The following is a 20,737-nucleotide window of genomic DNA, read 5'->3' as shown; positions in this document are numbered from 1 at the left end:
AAAACAAAAGAAGATAAATTTTGGGAAAAAACAAGACTGGAGGGACTCGAACCCGCGCCTCCAATCCGGTTCATAGTATAGAGATTATGCAACCTGCCATCCAGGCAGGTGTCTAACTCACTCCAATAACCAAACTAAAATATATATGTATATTGAACCAGCCATACATATAATCCAACAAACCCTAGATTCTTAATCGCGTTATTCAGTCCATGTTAGGTTAAATTGATTCAGGGTTCTTGTTCTTGGATCAAAAACGAATTGAATGCATGTTTTAATTACCTATTATGATGACAGATCGAGGGTTAAAGAGCAACAGTGGGTCACGGCCGAACTTGACTCCGTTAATGGTATTGACGGCACTATCAATTGTAATTGGGTTAGGGTTTTGATTCGCGAGGTTGAGAGGAATGTGTGTGCACAATTAATTGAGTTTTCGTTAAGTTTATATAGTGTTTTAGAGCCTATGTTAGCCGCGGGTTTGACAATGCGCGATTAGCTGTGATTGCGATTCATTTTCTAAAATTAACATGTCGGTGTGATATGTTTTTGATTGCCAAATGATTTTGTGAGATCAATTACATTTATTATGGCTTAAATGAAGGACTAAAGATGGTAATGAGGGTGGAGGTTGGTGATGACGGGAAGAAAGAAAGGGAAAAGATAATATTTTGATTATTTTGCAAATTGGCCCTCAAACTTAGGTGTGGTGCAAAAGTTGGTTTAATTCTAGTTTAGGGGTTGTTTTGGAAATTCTTTGATAGTTAGATTATTATTATTATTATATATATTTATATAACCGAAACCAATTCAAGCGTTGTGAAGTAAAATAAATGATTGATAAAAAAAATAACAATATACCGAATAATAAATAAAATTTTTAAAATGGGTCGTGTTTTATGATTCGAAATTTAACGAATGTTACACTTGGCAACTTTGTTGTCTTCAGTGAGTAGGGCTGCTGCCCGGTACTCCTCACTAGCGTTAGTCTGTAACATTCTATTTCCAGTTGGCGTGAGAATCTTTAAAGATGACATCACACAACTATTTTCTTTATTTCCTTTGCAGCTTGTGCGTACGTAGTTTTTAAACCATTCCGGTGGATTCTTTTTCAACATGGGTGATAGATTTACTATGTTGCTTGTAAGGCTGTAAACGAACCGAATGAACACGAACAAGGCCTTGTTCATGTTCGTTCGTTAAGAACATAATGTGCTCACGAACACTTACCGAACGAGATTTTATGTTCATGTTCGTTTATTAAGGAAATTAATGTGTTCACGAACGGTTCACGAACACAAATAATAGAGATTGAGACCGATGTATTCATCAATGTGAATAATGGAAGCCGGTAAATGAAGCAAATGAACATGAACAATGGCATGTTCGTGTTCGTTCATTTAACTTTAAAAGAACATGGGCACTTAATCGAACAAATATTAATGTTCATGTTCTTTTATTTAAAAATTGACATTTGTGTTCGTTTATTTAAAATCTAAATGAACATAACTGAACAAAGATAAACGAACATGTATGAACAAATGTAAATGAACACAAATATAAACGAACTTAAATAAAAACACTTAAATGAACACAAATTAACAAATATAAAACCTTTAATCAGATGATCTATCAAGATAATATTTAATTATTTTCTATTAATACATAAACGAACGAACGGAACATGTGTTCATGTTCGTTCGTTTAATTAAACGAACACAAATTTTTTGTTCATGTTTGTTCTTTTATTAAATAAACGAACATAAACAAACTTCCCGCCGAACGGTTCACGAATAATTCATCGAACGTTCGGTTCGTTTACAGGCCCAGTTGCTTGATAGCTTTGGCAAAAAAATCAGCCGCATAATTGACTAGGCCAAAGAACTATTGACCTTCCTTTTGTAACGTCAGCTTGTCTTGAAACTTTTTCGATTCTTGGGCTATGTGTGGCTGACTGGCTGAGATTGATTCTTGGCGTTGACAATCTTCATACTAAGAAAATAGGTTGTATTCTTGCGGATTTCCATATTTTTATTTTTTCTGATAAGCCCATGTTGTTCGACAACTAAATGGAATTTTACCCAAACTTCAGTCAACGAGGCATCCCTCCTAACAAAGAAAACGTAATCCAAGAACATAATTACATAAATGTCATTTCTAAACTTAAATTAACACGACAATAATATAAAACAATATATTGTTACTATCTCCTAAAAAAGCTTAAGCATACTAGGATAGTAGATCTAAAATTAAAGCTACAGAACACATTATAATTGTTGTCATCACCTCATAAACTTACAACGAGAAGCAATCCATGAGAGGTGATTAAGCAGGGTCGTCCCCGATAATTTGATGGTTTTCGTGGGCCTTGCACGAGTTATAAAAATGGGCCCTGAAAAATTTAACGTAAATATAAATATATATATATATATATATATATATATATATATATATATATATATATATATATATATATATATAATAAAGCCATAAGTTGATAAATGTAATAACAATGAACAGAACAATACTATTACACCAAAATGATATATTTTAAATAGTTACTTGATTAGTTGATTACACGAATCTTGAGGCTCGCCTAGCATTTTTGTGAGCAAAGGTCTCGATCAACTTGTTATAATCCATACCCTCTAGCATCTTGTTCTCAATAACTACCAATGCCAATCCATTTAGTCTTTTTTGAGACATTGGGGATCATAAGTAGGACTTTAACAACTTCGGTTTTAAAAGGTTTCTTTCCGCATATGCGACTGTAACCATAATCATTAACAAGACTCTATATGCAACTAATACACCACTAACATTACCTTGTGTTGGTTTATCTATCTTTCTCTAGTGATTTTCTTTTCCAATTCCCTAGCCTATACAGACTCAAATCCGGCCCTGTGATTAAGAAATCAAAAGCCATCGGGTTTTTGTGTATTGTTTATATGGTTAGAGTTATCTTATATATGGTGACATATGCTGGGATTTGAGTCTATTAAATGTAGGGAGTGAGTGGTAGTTGGTTGGTAGTAGAATAACAACATTCATCATTTCTAAATCTAAAATTACATTAAAAATCAATAACTTTTTTCTTCTTTTTAATTAAATAATATTTTTTTATATCTTTAGCATTGCATTTACTCTTTACCTCCTTATAACTTATTTTTATGTAAGTTATACATCACAACATTGTAACTTATCAACTTATTCCCTCATATAATAAACAATCTCGAACACCTTTTTAACTTTTCAATAAGTTATAAGTTGTAAGTTAGCTAAAATAAGCAATCCCAACCACCCTAGTAGTCGATAAGATCTATGTAGAACATAAATTAGTTTTTTTTAAATACAAAATTCTTTTAATGTTTGTCGTATATGAGACTTGAACCCAATACTACCTTCTCTAAAACTCAGATATTTAATGGTTTTGTGTTTATTAATAGACCACCACCACATGTTGAAAAACACAAATTAGTTGGTAACAGACTAAAATTATATTCTCATTTTTCAGTTTTAATAAAACGTTTAAAGTAAATAAGATTATATAAATGAAATTTTATTGTTTATCCTCTAAAATTTAATGTATGTATTTATTGTATTACAATGTACAAACTACAATTTAATAAAAGTGGAGTTAATACTTTTGAACCTTCACAAACACTCCTCGTTTTTCAAGGAGAGTGCTAAAGTGTTCCAAACTATTTGTTTGATTCCAACTTAATGTTTATAAAAAAAGAGGAACGTGTTAGTGCATTTTGGTACCTCGATTCATATTTCTAACTTGTAGAGGAGATTAACCTGATGGGATTCAACTTGACGTGATTTCTACGGATAAAAAATAAGAAGCTATAATAGAGTCTTACTTGGAAAGATTGGTGTTCTTTCAAGTTGTAACAAGGTTTTTACGGTGTGTTAAGTGGGTGTTGCTCTTGTATTTCATTTTGGTGGCACACGGTGCTTTGGTGTAATCCTTTCTAGCGTCTTGCTAGTGCTTAATAATATGCTTTGTTGGTCGTTAAAAAAATCAAATGGGTGTTTCCAATGGCATGGGTGAGGGTGAGGGTGAGGGTGATGGTTAAGACTTGAGATTTTATGATCTTAAGTTTGAAACCTAAGTCAAAGTGGATTTTCCATAGCGGTGGAGTTCCTCCTTAATACTTAATAGTGTTTCTAAGAGAGTCAAGCCTAAAACATCAAGATCAGTATGAAATATGGACGTTTGAAATCTTGACTCATAAAAACTTATTCAGGTATTAGGAGTAGTTCAAACGTTGTTAGAAACAATATATATATATATATATAAAATGGTGTTCCCACGCTTGTCAATTATCACACTATCCAAAGTCTAGCATCGCGTGCCGGTGCCATTGATTAATTTAGCCCCACCCCTGCAACTAATTTTTTTTAAATTAAAGTTAATGTGCATATTATACACACTACATCCTCAATCTATTTTACATCCTTTTCTTTCAAATGGTTTATTTAAGATTATTATAATGTAAAGTCATACTCCCCTACTTTTCAAACAACTATTTGAAGATTCGTCATATAGTTTAATTTTGATAAATTGGATTTTAATAATATTAACTTAATGCATTTAGCCGATTAATAATCCTAACTTAGACAGCAGTTGTCACCGATCCTAAATTTCACATCATTTGTTCCACTCTCCGTTTAAAAAAACTTAATGACGTTAAGTTTTTTTCCAAATTTCAAACTGATATTTTAGGGGCTTTTGATCGGAATAAATATACGAGTCGATTGATGTAAAACTTACCGCAAAACGATGGTCCAAGCGACTAAAGGATGCTTCAATTACGGTGTTTAAACTTTTAATTAAAAAAAGTCAAGTTGTTTGGAGCACCGCTTCGAGTTAAGTTTTATATCAATCGATTCGTATTCTCATTCCGATCAAAATCCCAAAAACATCAATTTGAAATTTGGAAGAAACTTAGCGCGTTAAGTTTTTTTTAACAGAGGTCCAATGAAAACAAATAGTGTGAAAGTTGGGAACGGTGACAGCTATTTTCTAAGCTGCGATTATTATTGGCCAACTGCATTAAGTTGGGATTATTAAAATCCAATTTGCCTTTAATTTTCAAGACGGCATGTTTGAGATCGGGGTGGCATGGGAGGAACAACTCTCTTCTTTAATTCCACATTTAAGATCTTTGACAACTTAAGCCGTCACATTTGGGTTTTTTTCACAGTAACTTACAGATTAACTAATTCTACATTCTAGATCAACAGTTTTTTTACTATGTGACAAACAAACTTTCAGTCGGTTCGAGATTAACATCACTGTGTAGGCATCTTAATACTCCTAAGCTAGAGGCCCTTCGGTAAACCCTGCAGCTGTAAAAAAAACAAGAAAACTCTTTCTAGTTGCTCTTTTATTAACTCCTGATTCTCTTAATATTTCTGAATAATATAACAAAATTCACAATGTAAAAAATCCTAATGAGAGCTGAAGGCCTGAAACCTAAAACCAGGAAGTGCTAGAAACCGAGACAAGAGCAAGGATCTGGAACATAGACATTAAACCAGAACAGGATCGGGAATTTGGAGTAGAGACAGGAACAAAATTATGGAACAAGGACGGGATTAGGTTTCTTGAACGAACAAGAACATAGATAGGATTCAGATATGGGAAGAGACGGCGGCTAAGGTTTGTACCAGGAGTATAGCTCAAAAGTTGCGGTCTTTTACCTTTATTTTCTTACATTTTGGGAATATGCGTGTATTTGGACAGCATATTTAGACGCATAAACTAACGATATTGAATGAGGAAAACAGTAAAAACTAAAAACTGTAAGCAAACCATTTTAGCCAGTCTGACTGACCCAACTGACTCAACCAGTTCCGTACATCTATTCAGCACAGTAAATAAACAATAACTGAAAGTAGAGGTAAATCAATCATACAACCATGAAAAACTTGATCCAAAAAGAAGACACACTTCCATCTAAAACCAATCATATATCAAAATATGTACACCTTAAAAATGTAAAAGCAAGAACTTTTAACACATGCAATTTTACACACCTCTCTTCACCCATTCATAAAACTTTGCAACAAATAAAAAAAAGAAAAGAAAAGAAAAAAAGAAACCATTTCTAAATCCAAAAAATCACATCTAAACCTAAATCTACATCCAGTTCGGTTGCAGGGATAATAACGAAAACAAAGACTAAAAACAACACTGAGAATTGCTCACCCTATTTGATGCACATCAACACTATCTTCTAATCGTTGCCATGTTTGTTGACGTTGATCTTGAACTGTTCTGTCACGGGCCTGTTTCTCTGCATATTGCTTCTGGCACTCTTCAAACAATTGCATGTCCATTTCCATAAACATTTTTCTGATGTTACTCGTTAGCCCGTGAACCGCAGGGTTCCAATGGCCCCGAATGTTGGTCTCCAGGGCTTCAAAGATGATTGGTAGAATCATCGTTCGGTTCTGCGCAATTAAGCTCACAATGTGCTCGTTGTTCCACATGAAAAGGGCTCGTTCTGCTACCTGTAATTAATGTCACCACGTACATTACGCAAATAATAAAGTTAGATGGGTAAATTACAATTTTTGTCCTTTATGTATAGGGTAACTTGTAGATCTTGTCAACCTTTAATAAGTACAAAAAACGCCCCTGAAATTTTTATGCCGTCATGCTTTTCGCCATTTCCACTAACTGGTGCTAACTTTTTCTGTTAGTTTTTTATGCAGACCTTGCTTATAAAGAACAAGCTGTGTCATATACAAAGTCATTTTCTTTTCTTTTTGTTGTTCTTTCACTTTTAAATTTTTAATCAACTTATTTATTTTATTAAAATGTCATTTCTTTAATAACTTGATATATTTTCTGTTGTTTGATTTAATTTTCTAGATTATTATTATTATTATTGTTATTATTATTATTATTATATTTCAAACAAACTAATTAATTATTTAAGGGGTGTAAACGAGCTGAGCTGCTTGTGAGCTACCCGAGATGAGAACAATAGAAAAAAGCAACTGTGAAAATTGAACATTTGTTACTATTTCTAGGTTATCCACTTTTTCAACCAAAAATTCGAGTAGTAAAGCTAATCCAACGAACCCATCAATTGAATCAGCAGGTAAAAAATCAAACGTAAAACCTATGGGACAGAAAGTAATAGAGCTCCTTATCACAATGAATTATATTTGTTCGATACAATACTGTCAATATAAAGGTTAATAAAAGAATAAGATGGAAAAAAAATACAACTAAATTTGAAATAAAAGTTAAAAAAAAAGACCTTTGTTGGACTCGCACCGAATATGCATATATACTAAAATTAAGAGCAAAACAGTCATTTTTCTGAAAAACTAGCAGAAAAAGTTAACACCGGTGACTCGGTGAGTAGAAAGAACTAAAAGTGTGACAACATATGAACTTCAGGGACAGCTTTAGTACTTCCTGAAGTTAAAGAACGCGATCTGCAAGTTACCCTATACATAATATAATATTGACAAAAGCTGTAATTTACCCAAGTTAGATATTGTTATGAGACTGACAAATTGACATTAAAGATCCTGACAAACATAAGATTGAGGAGAATTCAAACCTGAAAATGAGGACTATTAAGACACCGAGCTAGCTGTTTAAAAAGAGGAACCATGCACCGTTGAAACTCGGTTGCTTGTGTTGCTTCTAGAACTTCTTCGAGCTCTCCGAGTAAGAGAACTTCCTTTTGGCAGTTAGTGATTGGCCAATATTTTAGCAAACCATTAATAACCGTATCAGCCAATTTGTTATCTTTCTCAACAAACTGAATGATACAATAAGCAAGCTGCTGATGATAAGTAGCGATCGGTTTAGGTTTGTGAAGCGGTATAAGTGCCCGAGCAAGAAACAACTTATGTTCCTCTTTCATTGGCAACGCAAATCCATTAATTATACTTCCAAGAATCTCCAATAACTCAGCAATCCCACTATTCCTTTCGGTTTCGTAGATAAACTGATAAAAGATATTATTTATCGCTTTCCTAATAAACGGGCGATGCACCATAAACTTCCCATATATTCTATGCAAAATAGTTTTCAAATACTCCCGCTCACGCAGGTCCTCGGTATCAAACATATCAAGTAACTTTAAAACAAACGAATGATCAATAAACCTCTTAGCAACTTTAGTATCAGTATCTGTCGAAATAATATACCTCAAAAGAAGCTCATAAACAAGATGCAAATGCGGCCACGACGGCTCAAGATACGGCTCATCCTCATCCGCCTCCATGCTCACCGACCCCGTATTCTCATGCGCCGCAGGCGGCAAAGACCTAAAAATATTAACCGAAATCATCCTAATCATCTCCTCCTGATTCGCCTCACTAACTTTACTCGAACCCGACTGAACATAATCAACAAGATCCACCAAATTCACCCGCTTAATCTCCTTCTCCTTAACCGACTTCAAAGTATCGGTAAAATCAAAAACCAAGCTACACACATAACACTTCCTAACAAACAACTGCTGCCTTTCGGAAACCGGCACTTCCCGAAACATCGGCAACGCCTCGACACTCGCCGTACCAGCCACAACCAACACTCCACCATCCGAAACCTGCTGCGGCGCAGCCCCACCTCGAGACGCGTGATTCACAAGAACACCAGAACCCGAAACCGAACCGGAGACCTCCGTATCGGTTTTCGACAACTTCCGTTGTCCCCGTTTCATAATTTTATTCAACATATTGATCCAATATCACAATCAAAGTAGTATCAATTGACCAAATAACCAAATTAGCCCTAACTTCAAATCAGTAAGAAACCCTAGCTTCTCAAATCAGTTGAATACCATAACATAACATGACATAATAATCAATGAATAACGAAAGGTGAGATGGATCTGAATACCGTTAGGGTTTGTAACGCCGATGATGGCGGTGGTGACGTCATTGATCGGACGGCTGGAAAATGAAGAATTAATAATATTAATATTGTTATTGTTATTATTATTATTATTATTATTATTAATATTATTATATCCAGATCGAAGAGATTAGATTTGAAATGAGAGAAGAGGGCTAAAAGAAATGAAAGCGAATGAACGAATGAAAGATATGATATGATGATAAATGATAATTGGCCAATACGTGTAAAGAAATATAAATAAATACTTTAGGTTATGTTTTATGTGACTTACATAAATGGCCCCTTGGTTATTTTATTTTATTTTGAGAAGCTAAATAAGGAAAATTGGCCTTAAAAGTTTTGGGAGGTTAGAGGTATGATATTGTTATTTGAGATCAACCACGGGTCGGGTCGGGTCGGGTCGGGTCAGGTTGAGTTGAGCTAAACGTAAGCAGGAATGGGCCGAGGCTATGTTATAGTTTGTGTAATCGGGAATTAAAGATCGATATTTGTACATTAAGATTGACTAGGGTTGTTTGCAGACAGATTATGTAAACGTAATAACTTTTAATTGTTATATCAAATTAATGGTTGCATAAAAGGGACGATGTATAAGTTTTTTTTAATTATAGTTAAATATATTGTGTTATATATGTAAGGCTATGGTTATAAATATACATAAAATAATTGTATGTGTACGAGTAAAATAAATAATAAGTAATGAGTAATAAATGAGTATGCTTGAATTTTAGATATAGAATTCGAAACAAGTGAAGCTCGAGTTTTGCTATGTTAAATAAGTTAAGCTTAAATATAGATGAGGCTAACTTAACTCATTTACATTAGTAAAGATAAAAAGAATACTTAATGGGGTGAAAATATTGTAAATTTAAAGATGTAATTTACACCACTTGTAATGTATAAAAGCAATAAAGCAATGTATGATATGAAAACATTGTAATATGCATGTGTAATGCTAAGTTGTAATTTACACTGGTTGGTAATGAATGGGATGAAAATACTACAAATGCATGCATGTAATGCTAAATACGATGGTAATATTTGATATTTAAAGGCGGTGGGGGGCAAATGTGGGTACCCAGTGTATACCGCCGCCATCCTCGCCACTTTGCTTTCTGGATATTGGTTTCAGGTGATACAACCCGAAGAAAGGAGAAAGAAGGGGAGAGAGTGTGACATGTTTGTGTGTGCTGGGGAGAAAGAGAGAGCAACTTTTTGGGGGTGATTGGGCGTTAGTCGCACCAGGTTTCGACAGATGGCTTGGGAAGTGATGAGTTGTCAACCGGTGATTGGAGGTTTGACAGATGGTTGCAGCTTGTGCCCCTCAACCCTAACAAATAAATTGTAAGGCCCCGGACCCAGGTGCTCTATTTTGACGTTAGATTTACTCATAAACACAGTTATAAAATCAGAGTTAATTAAAATAATTCGCGGAATAATAAAACTTCAACTATTCATTATTACAACTAGTCAAATCTCTTTCAGGGGTTAAAATCTCTCTCATCAATATCAGCTTGGGGTAGTCAGCTTATGGTAATACTCTTTATGCCTTATCGAATTTCCGCTTCACTATCCCCTCTAGGATGAAAACCCACAAAATCTAAGATTAATTAGGTTTATTAAAAATATGCAATGGGAAACCTTTCAAGACTAGTTGGGCCTACCGACACATCCCAAGCTTAGTACGCTTTCTTTTTATTTTATCTCTTATATATTAGTAGTTTGAAAAATCAATTTCCAATTATACTATCATTTTCCATTTATAGTGCAAAAAACCATATTCAAGGGACATTTTTTTTCATTTTTTTATGTTGTTTTTTTTATTTTGTAATTTTTTTTATTTTTATTTTTTTTACCGAAAACATCAATTTTCCATCCCCACACTTAAATTTCACATTGTCCTCAATGTGAGAAGGAAATTACCAATAAAATTATGCAAAAAAAATAAAAATGAATTAATAAATTGGAACAGACTCCCCTGGTAAATTGACGATATGCCTCGTGAGTCGTGTCCCGTGCCCTCCAATTTGAACGCGGTCAGCAAACTATCTTCAAATAACGTCATCTCTCATGACCAAAAACAGCAATCCTGAAGCAAGTGACATCCCCACACTTGTTTAAAACCATAGCTCATCAAACATCTCATAAGCAACCCTTGAACAACCTGCAAGTAAGAAAAGCAACACCCGACAGAGTAAAGAAGTAAAACAAAATAAAAATAAAAATATAATGAAAACATAGTACCGGGTTGCCTTCCGGAAAGCGCTAAGTTTACAAGAGAGTCTTCAGCCGGACTCGTTCCCGAAACCTCAATCAGAAGGCTTCTCCTTTATCCTCTTCCCATCAGTGCTCTTCAAGACTCTCCGTTTACAACTAGTTGGGAAGAAACTAATTTCCAAACCCATGTGAGCACAAAAATATGCATTCAGCTCAATCCACCAATTATTGAAATTATGAGAATGTGACAAATTTGACACACTTTGATTCCTGACTCCGGATATCCTCATTCTTGATGCTCTTGATTTACGTGGTGATCCACAAACGAGTATTTCTAAAAACCTGCCAGTTTTACCGCGCACACACGGATGATGTTTCACAATGAAATGCAGTTCTTTATTCTTCAACTCTTCGGATGTCTCATGTGATTCCTCTTTGATAATTAGCTTCTCAAATGGCTCCCCGAATAAAAATTTTTCAAGCTCCTCAATATCTCTTTCGAGGTTAAAATCTCTCTCATCAATATCAGTTAAACTCACCAAATCTTCACCAAACTCATCCCTAAACTCATGCTCCCAAGAGGGAATACACTCCTCTATCTGATTCTGCAACCCAACATCCTCAAACTCTATCATCAGCTCACTAAATTGTATTCGACTCATTAAGCCTGACCGAAACTCATCCATAAAATTCCAAAGCGGTGTACTTGGATTAATGCTATGGACGACACGCATGAAATCAATGAATATCTCTTCTGGATGTGGTATGTAATCCATCATTGCACCTGATGAGTCCTTACAACCAACAACATTCCCCATCCTAGCATATATCGGGAAAAATTTAGGCTCATAGTAGCACTCCATGAAGATCACTGCGAAGATAAACTTAAACAAAAAAGGATCACGGGCACCAGATAATAGTGAAATAAACTATATATTACAGAAAAAAAATTAAACTAATTTAAAGAAATTACAAAAATAAAAAAAAACAAAACAAAACCTAATCAAAGCTAATGAATGCAATCGCCAAGAGTCTCCGGCAACGGCGCCAAAAACTTGGTGTGCTAAAAATAGTTATTAATTTATTAACTAAATAAACGTTAATCTAGACACTAAGTAAAAATTCTAAACTCTTAACTTAACTAAAACTACTAACCGACAAGTGAACCGGTCGACTCTAGTACAGCTAAGTAAGTCTTGATATCAAACCCACGAGACTCTTTTAATTACGTTAACTAGCTAAATTAGGCTTAACTACAAACACGACTATCTATTTGTTATTATTTTGAGGGGGGTTTACTAATAAACTAATTTTAAACTAATTAATAAAACTAAAGACGACTTAACTTAGGACTTTGATTTAACTCAGGTAATGATAAACAACCACCTAGGCTAGAATCTCTAATGTATCAATTATTAAATAATTGGAAAATGCTAAGTTATGGAACCGGGATCTTAAATTATTCACTTAACGAAAACTCGAACATGACCCCTGACCCTTCTCAAGAAGACACATATGGATCTCTATTAAGTTCTTAAAAACACCAGTTTAATTAGACTCGCTTACGGTCGCTAATTCTTTTATGATAAGTACCTCTATAAGAAATCATACCTTTCGGCGCGGAAATCAAAGGTAGTTTAAAGTATTCACTCGACTAGATAAACAAGGCTGAAAAATCAAACCTAGACAGACTCCTTACGAAGAACTAAATCTAGCAATCTTAAACAACCAAGACTTATGATATAATCTATCACCTCTCAGCTATTTAGATTAGCAGCAAACTTAGATCTATTTGATTTATTAATATTGTTCCTATGGCCTTATTGCAAATCAACCATAAACTAGTCAAAAACACACAGTAGATGATCTAACAAAATCCTATTATATGACAGACAATCACCAAGGAAACTGTGAAACAATAAAATTCACCAAACAATCTTAAGCACACATATACATCGAATGAAAAACAAGAAACCTCTTACTTAATCATAAACCATAATAAAAGCAAAGTCCAAACTAAAATACAATATCAACAAAAGTTCATCATAACCTAGGCAGTTTAAGGGTTTAGCCAACAACCATACTCATGAACAAACCAAAATAAATAAGTTTAAATAATAAATTCATGACGAAAACAATAAATTCAAACCAAATAATAATGATGTTTTGATGAGTAGGTGTTGAACCCTGATGCTCTCTGCTTGAACCCTTCCCTCTCTAATTTTCTTCTTTTTCTTTCTTGGTTCTCCTTGCGCCTTGTCCTTCTTGCGTCTCTTTCCGCTAACGGGTACCCGGCTCCCAGTCAAAACCCTCTTCAATTAATTCTTCGTTTCTTGCTTTCCTTTTATTTAAATAGCACCCGTTTGACTTTTTGGCCACCAAAGCCCATTTAATCTTGTTATTAACCGACAATTCAAAAAGAAAATAATTAACATTTGCCACAAATTTTGCATTCATCATCTCTATTATTATTATTATTATTATTATTTAATATATAAAATATGTTTGACTTTTCACTCAGTGATCTCAAGTTTAGTAAAGATACTCCAATTTAGCTCAAAGTCTCTTAAAACCTTAAAAACTCACATTTGAACCAACTAAGAATAATATTTATTAAGAATCTAGCCAAAAATTATTTAAAAGTGTAGGAAATATTGATATAATATATATATATTTTAGACCACATAACCTTCCTAGCTGACCACGCAACACGGCGTGGCCATAGGGGTGGGTGGATTGTTTTCTTGCACGCCGCCACACACAGCCACCTTTCCTATGCTCGTCGCGTGACGCAACGAGCCCTATTTTCTAGAAATTTTTGACATTTGCTAGGGTTTTGGGCTCTAATCACTATATAAACAACATTAACCTCAACCCTACAGGAAGGAGACGAACAAGAGCCGTTTGGAGCTCAAGATTGGAGTTTTAGAAGCTTTGGAAGGCTCAATATCACACGGTGACGCACTATTTAAGCGGGATCGAAGACTATGGGTTTTATCGCCTTTAATCTATCGTTCTTTATTATTTTTCACCATGAATTCCATATTTCTTGTTTTGTTTGATTTACCGATGCTAGGCTAAACATTATAGACTGCCCAGGCTTAAAATAAACCATTGTTAAGTTTGATTTTTCTTGGGATTTGCTTTTGTTTATGGGTTTATGAATCAGTAAACAGTTTCTTGTCATTTATTCGACGCATATGTGTGCTTTGATTTGTTTGATGAATTTTATTATTTTACAAAGTCTTTGGTGATTGTTTCATATAATAGGATTCTATTAGGTCATCTACTATGTGTTTAACTAGTTTGTGGTTGATATACATTAAAACCATAGAAACAATAATAATTATCAAGTAGGTATAAGTGTGCTGCTAATCTAAAAAGTTGTAAGGTGATAGATTATTTGATAGGTCTTTATTGATTAAGATTTCTAGATTTAGTTCTTCGTAAGGAGTTCGTCTAGGTTTGATTTATCAGCTTTGTCTATTGAGTCGAATGAATTCATTTTTGATTTCCGCGTTGTAAGGTAGGATTTCGTTTAAAGGTACTCGTTCATAATTAATTAGATAACTATAAGGAAATCTAATATTAAAACTGATATTTTTAAGAAGCTAATAGAAATCCATAGGTGTCTTCTTAATAAGGGTCAGGGGTCCTGTTCAGGTTTTCTTTAAGTGATTATTTTATGATCCCGTTTCCATAACAAGCATTTTCCGATTAATTGATAACTGAAACTTTGGGGATTCTAGCCTATGTGGTTTTTCATCGTCATCTTATTTAAATTAATTAAATTGTCTTTTGTTTATTTTAATTGTTTTTTCTTATTTAGTTTTAATTTTTGTTTTCAGTAAAGCCCCCCTTAAAGTAATAGATAATTAAATAGTCATGTCAATTAATAGAGTCTAATTTAGCTAGTTTACGTAATTAAAAGAGTCTTGTGGATTCGATATTCGGACTTAGCTTTACTAGAGTCGATCGGTTCACTTATCGGTTAATAGTTTAGTAGAGCTTTAAAGAGTTTAGAGTATTACTTAGTGCCTAGATTATGTTCATTTAGTTAATAATTATTAGACTACTTTTAGCACATCAATACACGTGTGTATCCGAAGATACAATTCTTACACACAACATGTACTTACTTTCTTACCTCTTAATCATTCTTAAGTATATCCTTACATTTATTCTTACATTCTTGCACAGATATTATAAGTCCGCCACTCTAACTGTTGCCCAGATATTATAGATTCTGCCACTCTAACTCTTACATAAATATTATAGAGTCTGCCACTCTAACTCTTGCATAGATATTATAAAGTCTGCCACTCTAACTCTTGCACATATATCATAAGGGTCTGTCACCCTAATTCTTGCACAAATATTATAGAGTCTGTCACCCTAATTCTTGCACTCTAACCACCCTTCAACTCTTACAATCATATATGCATATATACAATAAACACATGCGATAAATTCTTACAATATACAATTATATTCAAATAACATATATAACTTCTTTTCTAATTACAAATATGCTCGCATCCCCAAATGTTAAAATGAAAGGGGCTAGAAACTCACCTGAATCCCGAGGCATTCTGAATTAATTGCGATCTCTTTCCTTAATTGATCACGGCTAACTGTTTAACATATACACGCATTAATTAACCACGTAACTGACTACACAGAACTAGAGCTTTGCAAGTCTGGGATTTGCAGGTATGAGTTTTGCAAGTCTGGGATATGCAAATCTAGGATTTGCAAATCTGGAATTGCAAGTCTGGGATTTGCAAGTCTAGATTTGCAAGTTTATGATTTGTAATTGCTTTCAATTGGTATTGTATTCATTTTTCAGATACAATCCAACTTTTCATAAAGCTTATGACTTTATTGATTTCATCTCGATCTAACGTCATACAAAATTTCATGCAAACCGGCTTTGTTTTCCCTTCTTTTTTACGAACCGAACACTACTCGTTTTAACTGAACCGAGCCAACTAACCCACTTATTATCAAGTTTGTTAATTTATCATTAATCATGACCCAACCTACGATCCTACCAAGTTTCATGCAATTCCGTACACGAAAAGTAAACATTTTTAACAAAAACGTACATTTGAGGTTTATGTTCGAAAACCCTCGAATAGCCCAAAACTATATCAAACGAACTCCGATTTAGGTGATTAAAAAAACCACGGAATTGTCTTGATGCGATCTACGAACCCCTATGCATGCCATCGCCGGCAACTGCCGCTACAATCGCAGGAAAGCTGAAACATTTTCCCGAAAACTCATTTATTCACTATTACAGTTTTCTTAACAAAAACCAAACTTAAGGACCTCTGATCGAAGATCTAACTTGTGGGAATCTTCACTTATATTGTAACATCCGTCCCCTCGCACCACCAATATTGTCCGCTATGCCCGCGAAGAGCTCACGGATTTGTTTTCGATTGCCCAGGTGGAGACTTCCCAGGAGGTCACCCATCCTGCTACTACTTCCACCTGAGCATGCTTAACTGTGGAGCTCTCCTCTCGTCCACTACCATTAAGCCCAAAACGCGTTAGTGATTTAAGAGGCAGGGCATTTACTTATGAACCAAGGATCTCTCCTGTCCACGGCCGATGTGGATTTGCCTAGGGTGTTATATATATTCTGTGAACACTCCGTTAAAATGTGATATCGATCCAACGATTAGATCTCTAGGAATCGATGGATTTTTTCTAGTTGCTCACTCAAAAATGTATTTGGGGCTAATTATGTTTCTCTCTCTAAAACTTGACATAGAGGCCAAGATAATTATAAAATGAGATGGTGGCTACACTTAAAGTTAGGGTTTCATGTTTAACTTTTTATCTAATGACACTTAGCCCCTCATACTTTCAATATTTTCCGTTAACTTCCATCATCCAAACAAACCCAACTCCCTTAAATACAAAACGAAACTCAGGATATTACACAAAAGCTTTGTTCCATTTAATGAATAAACAAAACAATCATCAATTTTATGAACCCTAGATAGAGTGGTCTACGACAAGGTTGGAAGATGGAGAAGGAAATAGAAGAGAAATCTTCAAAATATCTATTTTACTTTTAGAATTCTTTAATACGGCTTGAGATTTTTTTTAACAAAAATGTTCGTCAGCTCATGGTGTTCGTCACAACATGAGTGCCCCCTCATGTCGTGTCAAATATCAACCCCCCCCCCCCCTTAAAACTAATCAAAACCATCCATGTGACAAATATCTGTTGGACTCGGTCTGCCCAAGACACATATTATAATTGATGTGGCTAGTATGTTATGATCCAAGTCGGGTCATACCCAATAACAAGCTAGACAAACACCAATTATATTTGTTTATATATGATATGATCATAAGTAAATAAATATTGACACTTATGTTATTTGGAAAGGGGTTTCTAAATACAATGTACTTGTGAAATGAATAAATCGTATGAATGATTTATATTTTGAGAGAAAACATTCCATAGTGTTAATTAATATGATTAAATAACAATATGTGAAAATGGTTACCTAGCATGTTGCCTATATGTTGTGTTACACTTATAAGTAATAAGTTTTATAACACAAATATATAAATGGAAGATTTAAAAAAAAATAATAATAATAATAACAAGGAAGGAATCTCTTTCTCTCTTATTATTTTATTGTTATTTCAAATGTTAGTGGAGACATGCAAGGTTTTTAAATGGTGCCATGGGTGGTGCCAAAAGATACACACTTACTTCCTCTTTCACTCTCATTTTTTGCAAGTAACAAAAAGGTTTTCTACTCTCTCTCTTTTCTCTCTAATTTTCGGCCAAGAGGAGGAGCCAAGGGAGGAAGAAAATTTTTGAGTGCAAATCCTAGCTACAAGGTGTTTGCTTGAAGGCTTGAAGGGTATACAAGCTTGAGGAACTCCTATCTTGAAGTTCTAGCCTACCATTCATCATCCCTTTCACATTTCCTTGGTTTTGAAAGGTAGTCTTAACATGCATGGACTTATAGTGACATGCATGTGTTTGATAGTATGTATTTCGTATTTGGATCCAGGTTTGGGTTTTGCATGTATAAAATTGGTTTTATACACTATAAACTAACAAGATTTAAAACATTTATCCGCTACGTTTTTGGTAAAAGTAAGGTTTTATCACTTTGATAATCCTGTTAAAACCCAACAATATCATCATCCATTCTCGAGCAAGAGCGTCATTCAAACCACTAGCGTATTTGAATGGAGCCTCGTATTTTTTATTGTATGCTCATTTTTTAGAATAGACGCTCGTGTTTTTGAATGGACGATGATATCTACCACATGGCAAATTCTAATTAGGTTTTAACAAGATAATCTATACTTTATTACTCTATAATAAAAAATCTGCAATGTTTTGCCAGTTGACTCCCATATTAGTCATCACAATTTGAAACCAACTAAATCACTAAAATTATTCATTACCATCTATTTGTTAATTGATAACTATTATATACTCATTTCAGAGACGAAAGTAACTAAATAAATACTTAAATTGTATTAATGCTAACTATTTTTATATTTTCTTAAATTTATAAAACTTATCTCTGATAAAATTTCCAAAAGTTATACCAGTTAATTTCACATGGATTTGATTTTTAAATCCTAGTATTTTCGTGTTTATGATAAGTAAGATGAACAAATCAATACAACAAATGTAGTATACAATTTTTTTTTTCTAATATGTTTACTTTTACCTTTTTAACTTAACTTCTGAAATGTTCAACTTATTAATAATTTATTATTATTTTATCGTCTATTGTATTATCTTTATGTTTACCATTTTCTATTAGTTTTAATTGGTTATATGTTATCTTTTTTTTTTTTCTAAAACCTGTATGGTAGACTAGCCAAAACAACAACAAATATAACAAATATAGTAATTTATTTGTGTATTGCTTCTTTTTTAATTGTTTTAAACATTACCGTATCACGGCTGTCTCTTAACAATGTATGAAAGTTTATTTTTTTTTATTTTGCTTAATTATTAAATATTATTTTGCATCAATTACCCGTATATTATAACTTATTTAGCTAATCTTAAATATATTATGATTAATTTGGCATGTTTACACCCATAGAAAATTCTTAGTTTCTTACTAAAACTTGCTTATGTTTGCATTATATGAGATTTTTTTTCATGCTAGATGAAGTTTGCTGTATTATCTTTATGTTTTTCTTTTCTATTAGATAAAATAATACAACCATACAATATTAGTTGAAGAGATAAGTCATTAGGCTTTTGGTCTGGTGGTCAGAAGGGTTTCCCTTAGGCTGAGGGGTGTGGGGGGCTCTAACGGGGGCGCGAGTGGGGGCTCCAGTCAATAATATTGTGACGTGTGGCAGAGAGAGAAACTGGATAAGGTGGGTGTTGGAGCCCCTGGCCCTGGTGTGGAGGGGCTCCAGCAGGGGCTCCAGCGGATTTTTTTTTAGTTTTTTATAAATGTATTAAAAAAACGTATTATTAAAAAAACTCATAAATTATTTAAAAAAACACACATTTTTTTTAAAATTCAAATTACAAAAAAAAAACATACTAAAAATTAAACAAACAATAATACTTAATAATAACACTAATCTAATACAAGATCATCGGGTCGCCTCGCCCACAAATGTTCAACCAACTCATGTCGAAGATCCCCGTGTATCTCACGGCTCTTGATATTTGCTATGTTATGAAGTTTTTGTTGATCACTGATTGTGGACGGTTGTGGCGGAATGTCACCTTGGTAGTTTTGGCAGATAGCTTTGCCCTCGTCTTCTAACGTCATGTTGTGTAGGATCAGACACGTGTAGACGACGTCCGTTATCCTCTCCCGAGTCCAATAACGTATCGGGTTCGCCAGAACAAAATATTGTTTTTTTATAGCTCCAAAAGCTCTTTCAATATCTTTTCTAGTAGACTCTTGCTTCTTCGTAAAATACTTCCGTTTGTCGGCGATTGAATCTGTAAAAGCTTGAACTAACAAAGCCCATTCGTTGTAAATACCATCGACCAGATAGTACCCGTACTTGAAGAGTTCTCCATTTGCAACAAAAGATTGAGGTGGTTCAACCCCGTCGATAAGGTCGTTGATCAAATTTGACTGATCGATAACATTAAGGTCGTTATTTGACCCAGCAACACCAAAAAAAGCATGCCAAAACCAAAGATCCTGTGACACCGCCGGCTCAAGTATAAGGGTCGGCCCTTCATGATCACCACGGTGGAACTGACCTCGCCAGGCCATTGGACACATAGCCCATCCAACATGCGTACAATCGATGCTACATAGCATCCCAGGAAAACCATGTTTTTCTGCGTGCACCTCATATATGCGTTGGATGTCATACATTGTAGGTTTACGCAGATATCTCCGAGCGTAAGTCGATATGACTCCTACGTATAATATATATTACAAAATGTAATAAATATTGTAGGTTTTGCAAGAGATCGACCACGGTTGCGGTCAAAACTCCCCCTACATGAAGAAGCAAATCATCCTCTTCGGAGGAGTCGGAATCAGACAAAAAAATTGGGAAGATGGGTTGATTTTGGGTTTTATTTTGAAGTTGTGGTGATTGATATGGGTGAAATGGGGTATTTTATAG

The 20,737-nt window shown here is 34.2% G+C and overlaps 1 protein-coding gene across 1 annotated transcript; it reads right to left on the bottom strand.

Annotated features, from left to right (window-relative positions):
- Positions 1 to 6,101: 6,101 nt before the first annotated feature.
- LOC143574607 (serine/threonine protein phosphatase 2A 57 kDa regulatory subunit B' beta isoform-like) lies at positions 6,102 to 8,796 on the bottom strand. The gene is made up of 2 exons (XM_077059192.1): positions 7,593 to 8,796; positions 6,102 to 6,525 (listed from the first exon to the last, which is right to left on the bottom strand). Exons 1-2 carry the CDS (start codon positions 8,718 to 8,720, stop codon positions 6,217 to 6,219), a joined length of 1,437 nt encoding a protein of 478 aa, XP_076915307.1. The 5' UTR covers positions 8,721 to 8,796; the 3' UTR covers positions 6,102 to 6,216.
- Positions 8,797 to 20,737: the final 11,941 nt, after the last annotated feature.

The sequence above is a fragment of the Bidens hawaiensis genome, unplaced genomic scaffold, assembly GCF_021521415.1.
Source record: "Bidens hawaiensis isolate Kalapana, Puna unplaced genomic scaffold, B.hawaiensis_p1.1 tig00001412_1, whole genome shotgun sequence".
Classification (NCBI taxonomy): domain Eukaryota; kingdom Viridiplantae; phylum Streptophyta; class Magnoliopsida; order Asterales; family Asteraceae; genus Bidens; species Bidens hawaiensis.
This window is presented reverse-complemented; position numbering and strand designations above follow the sequence as displayed.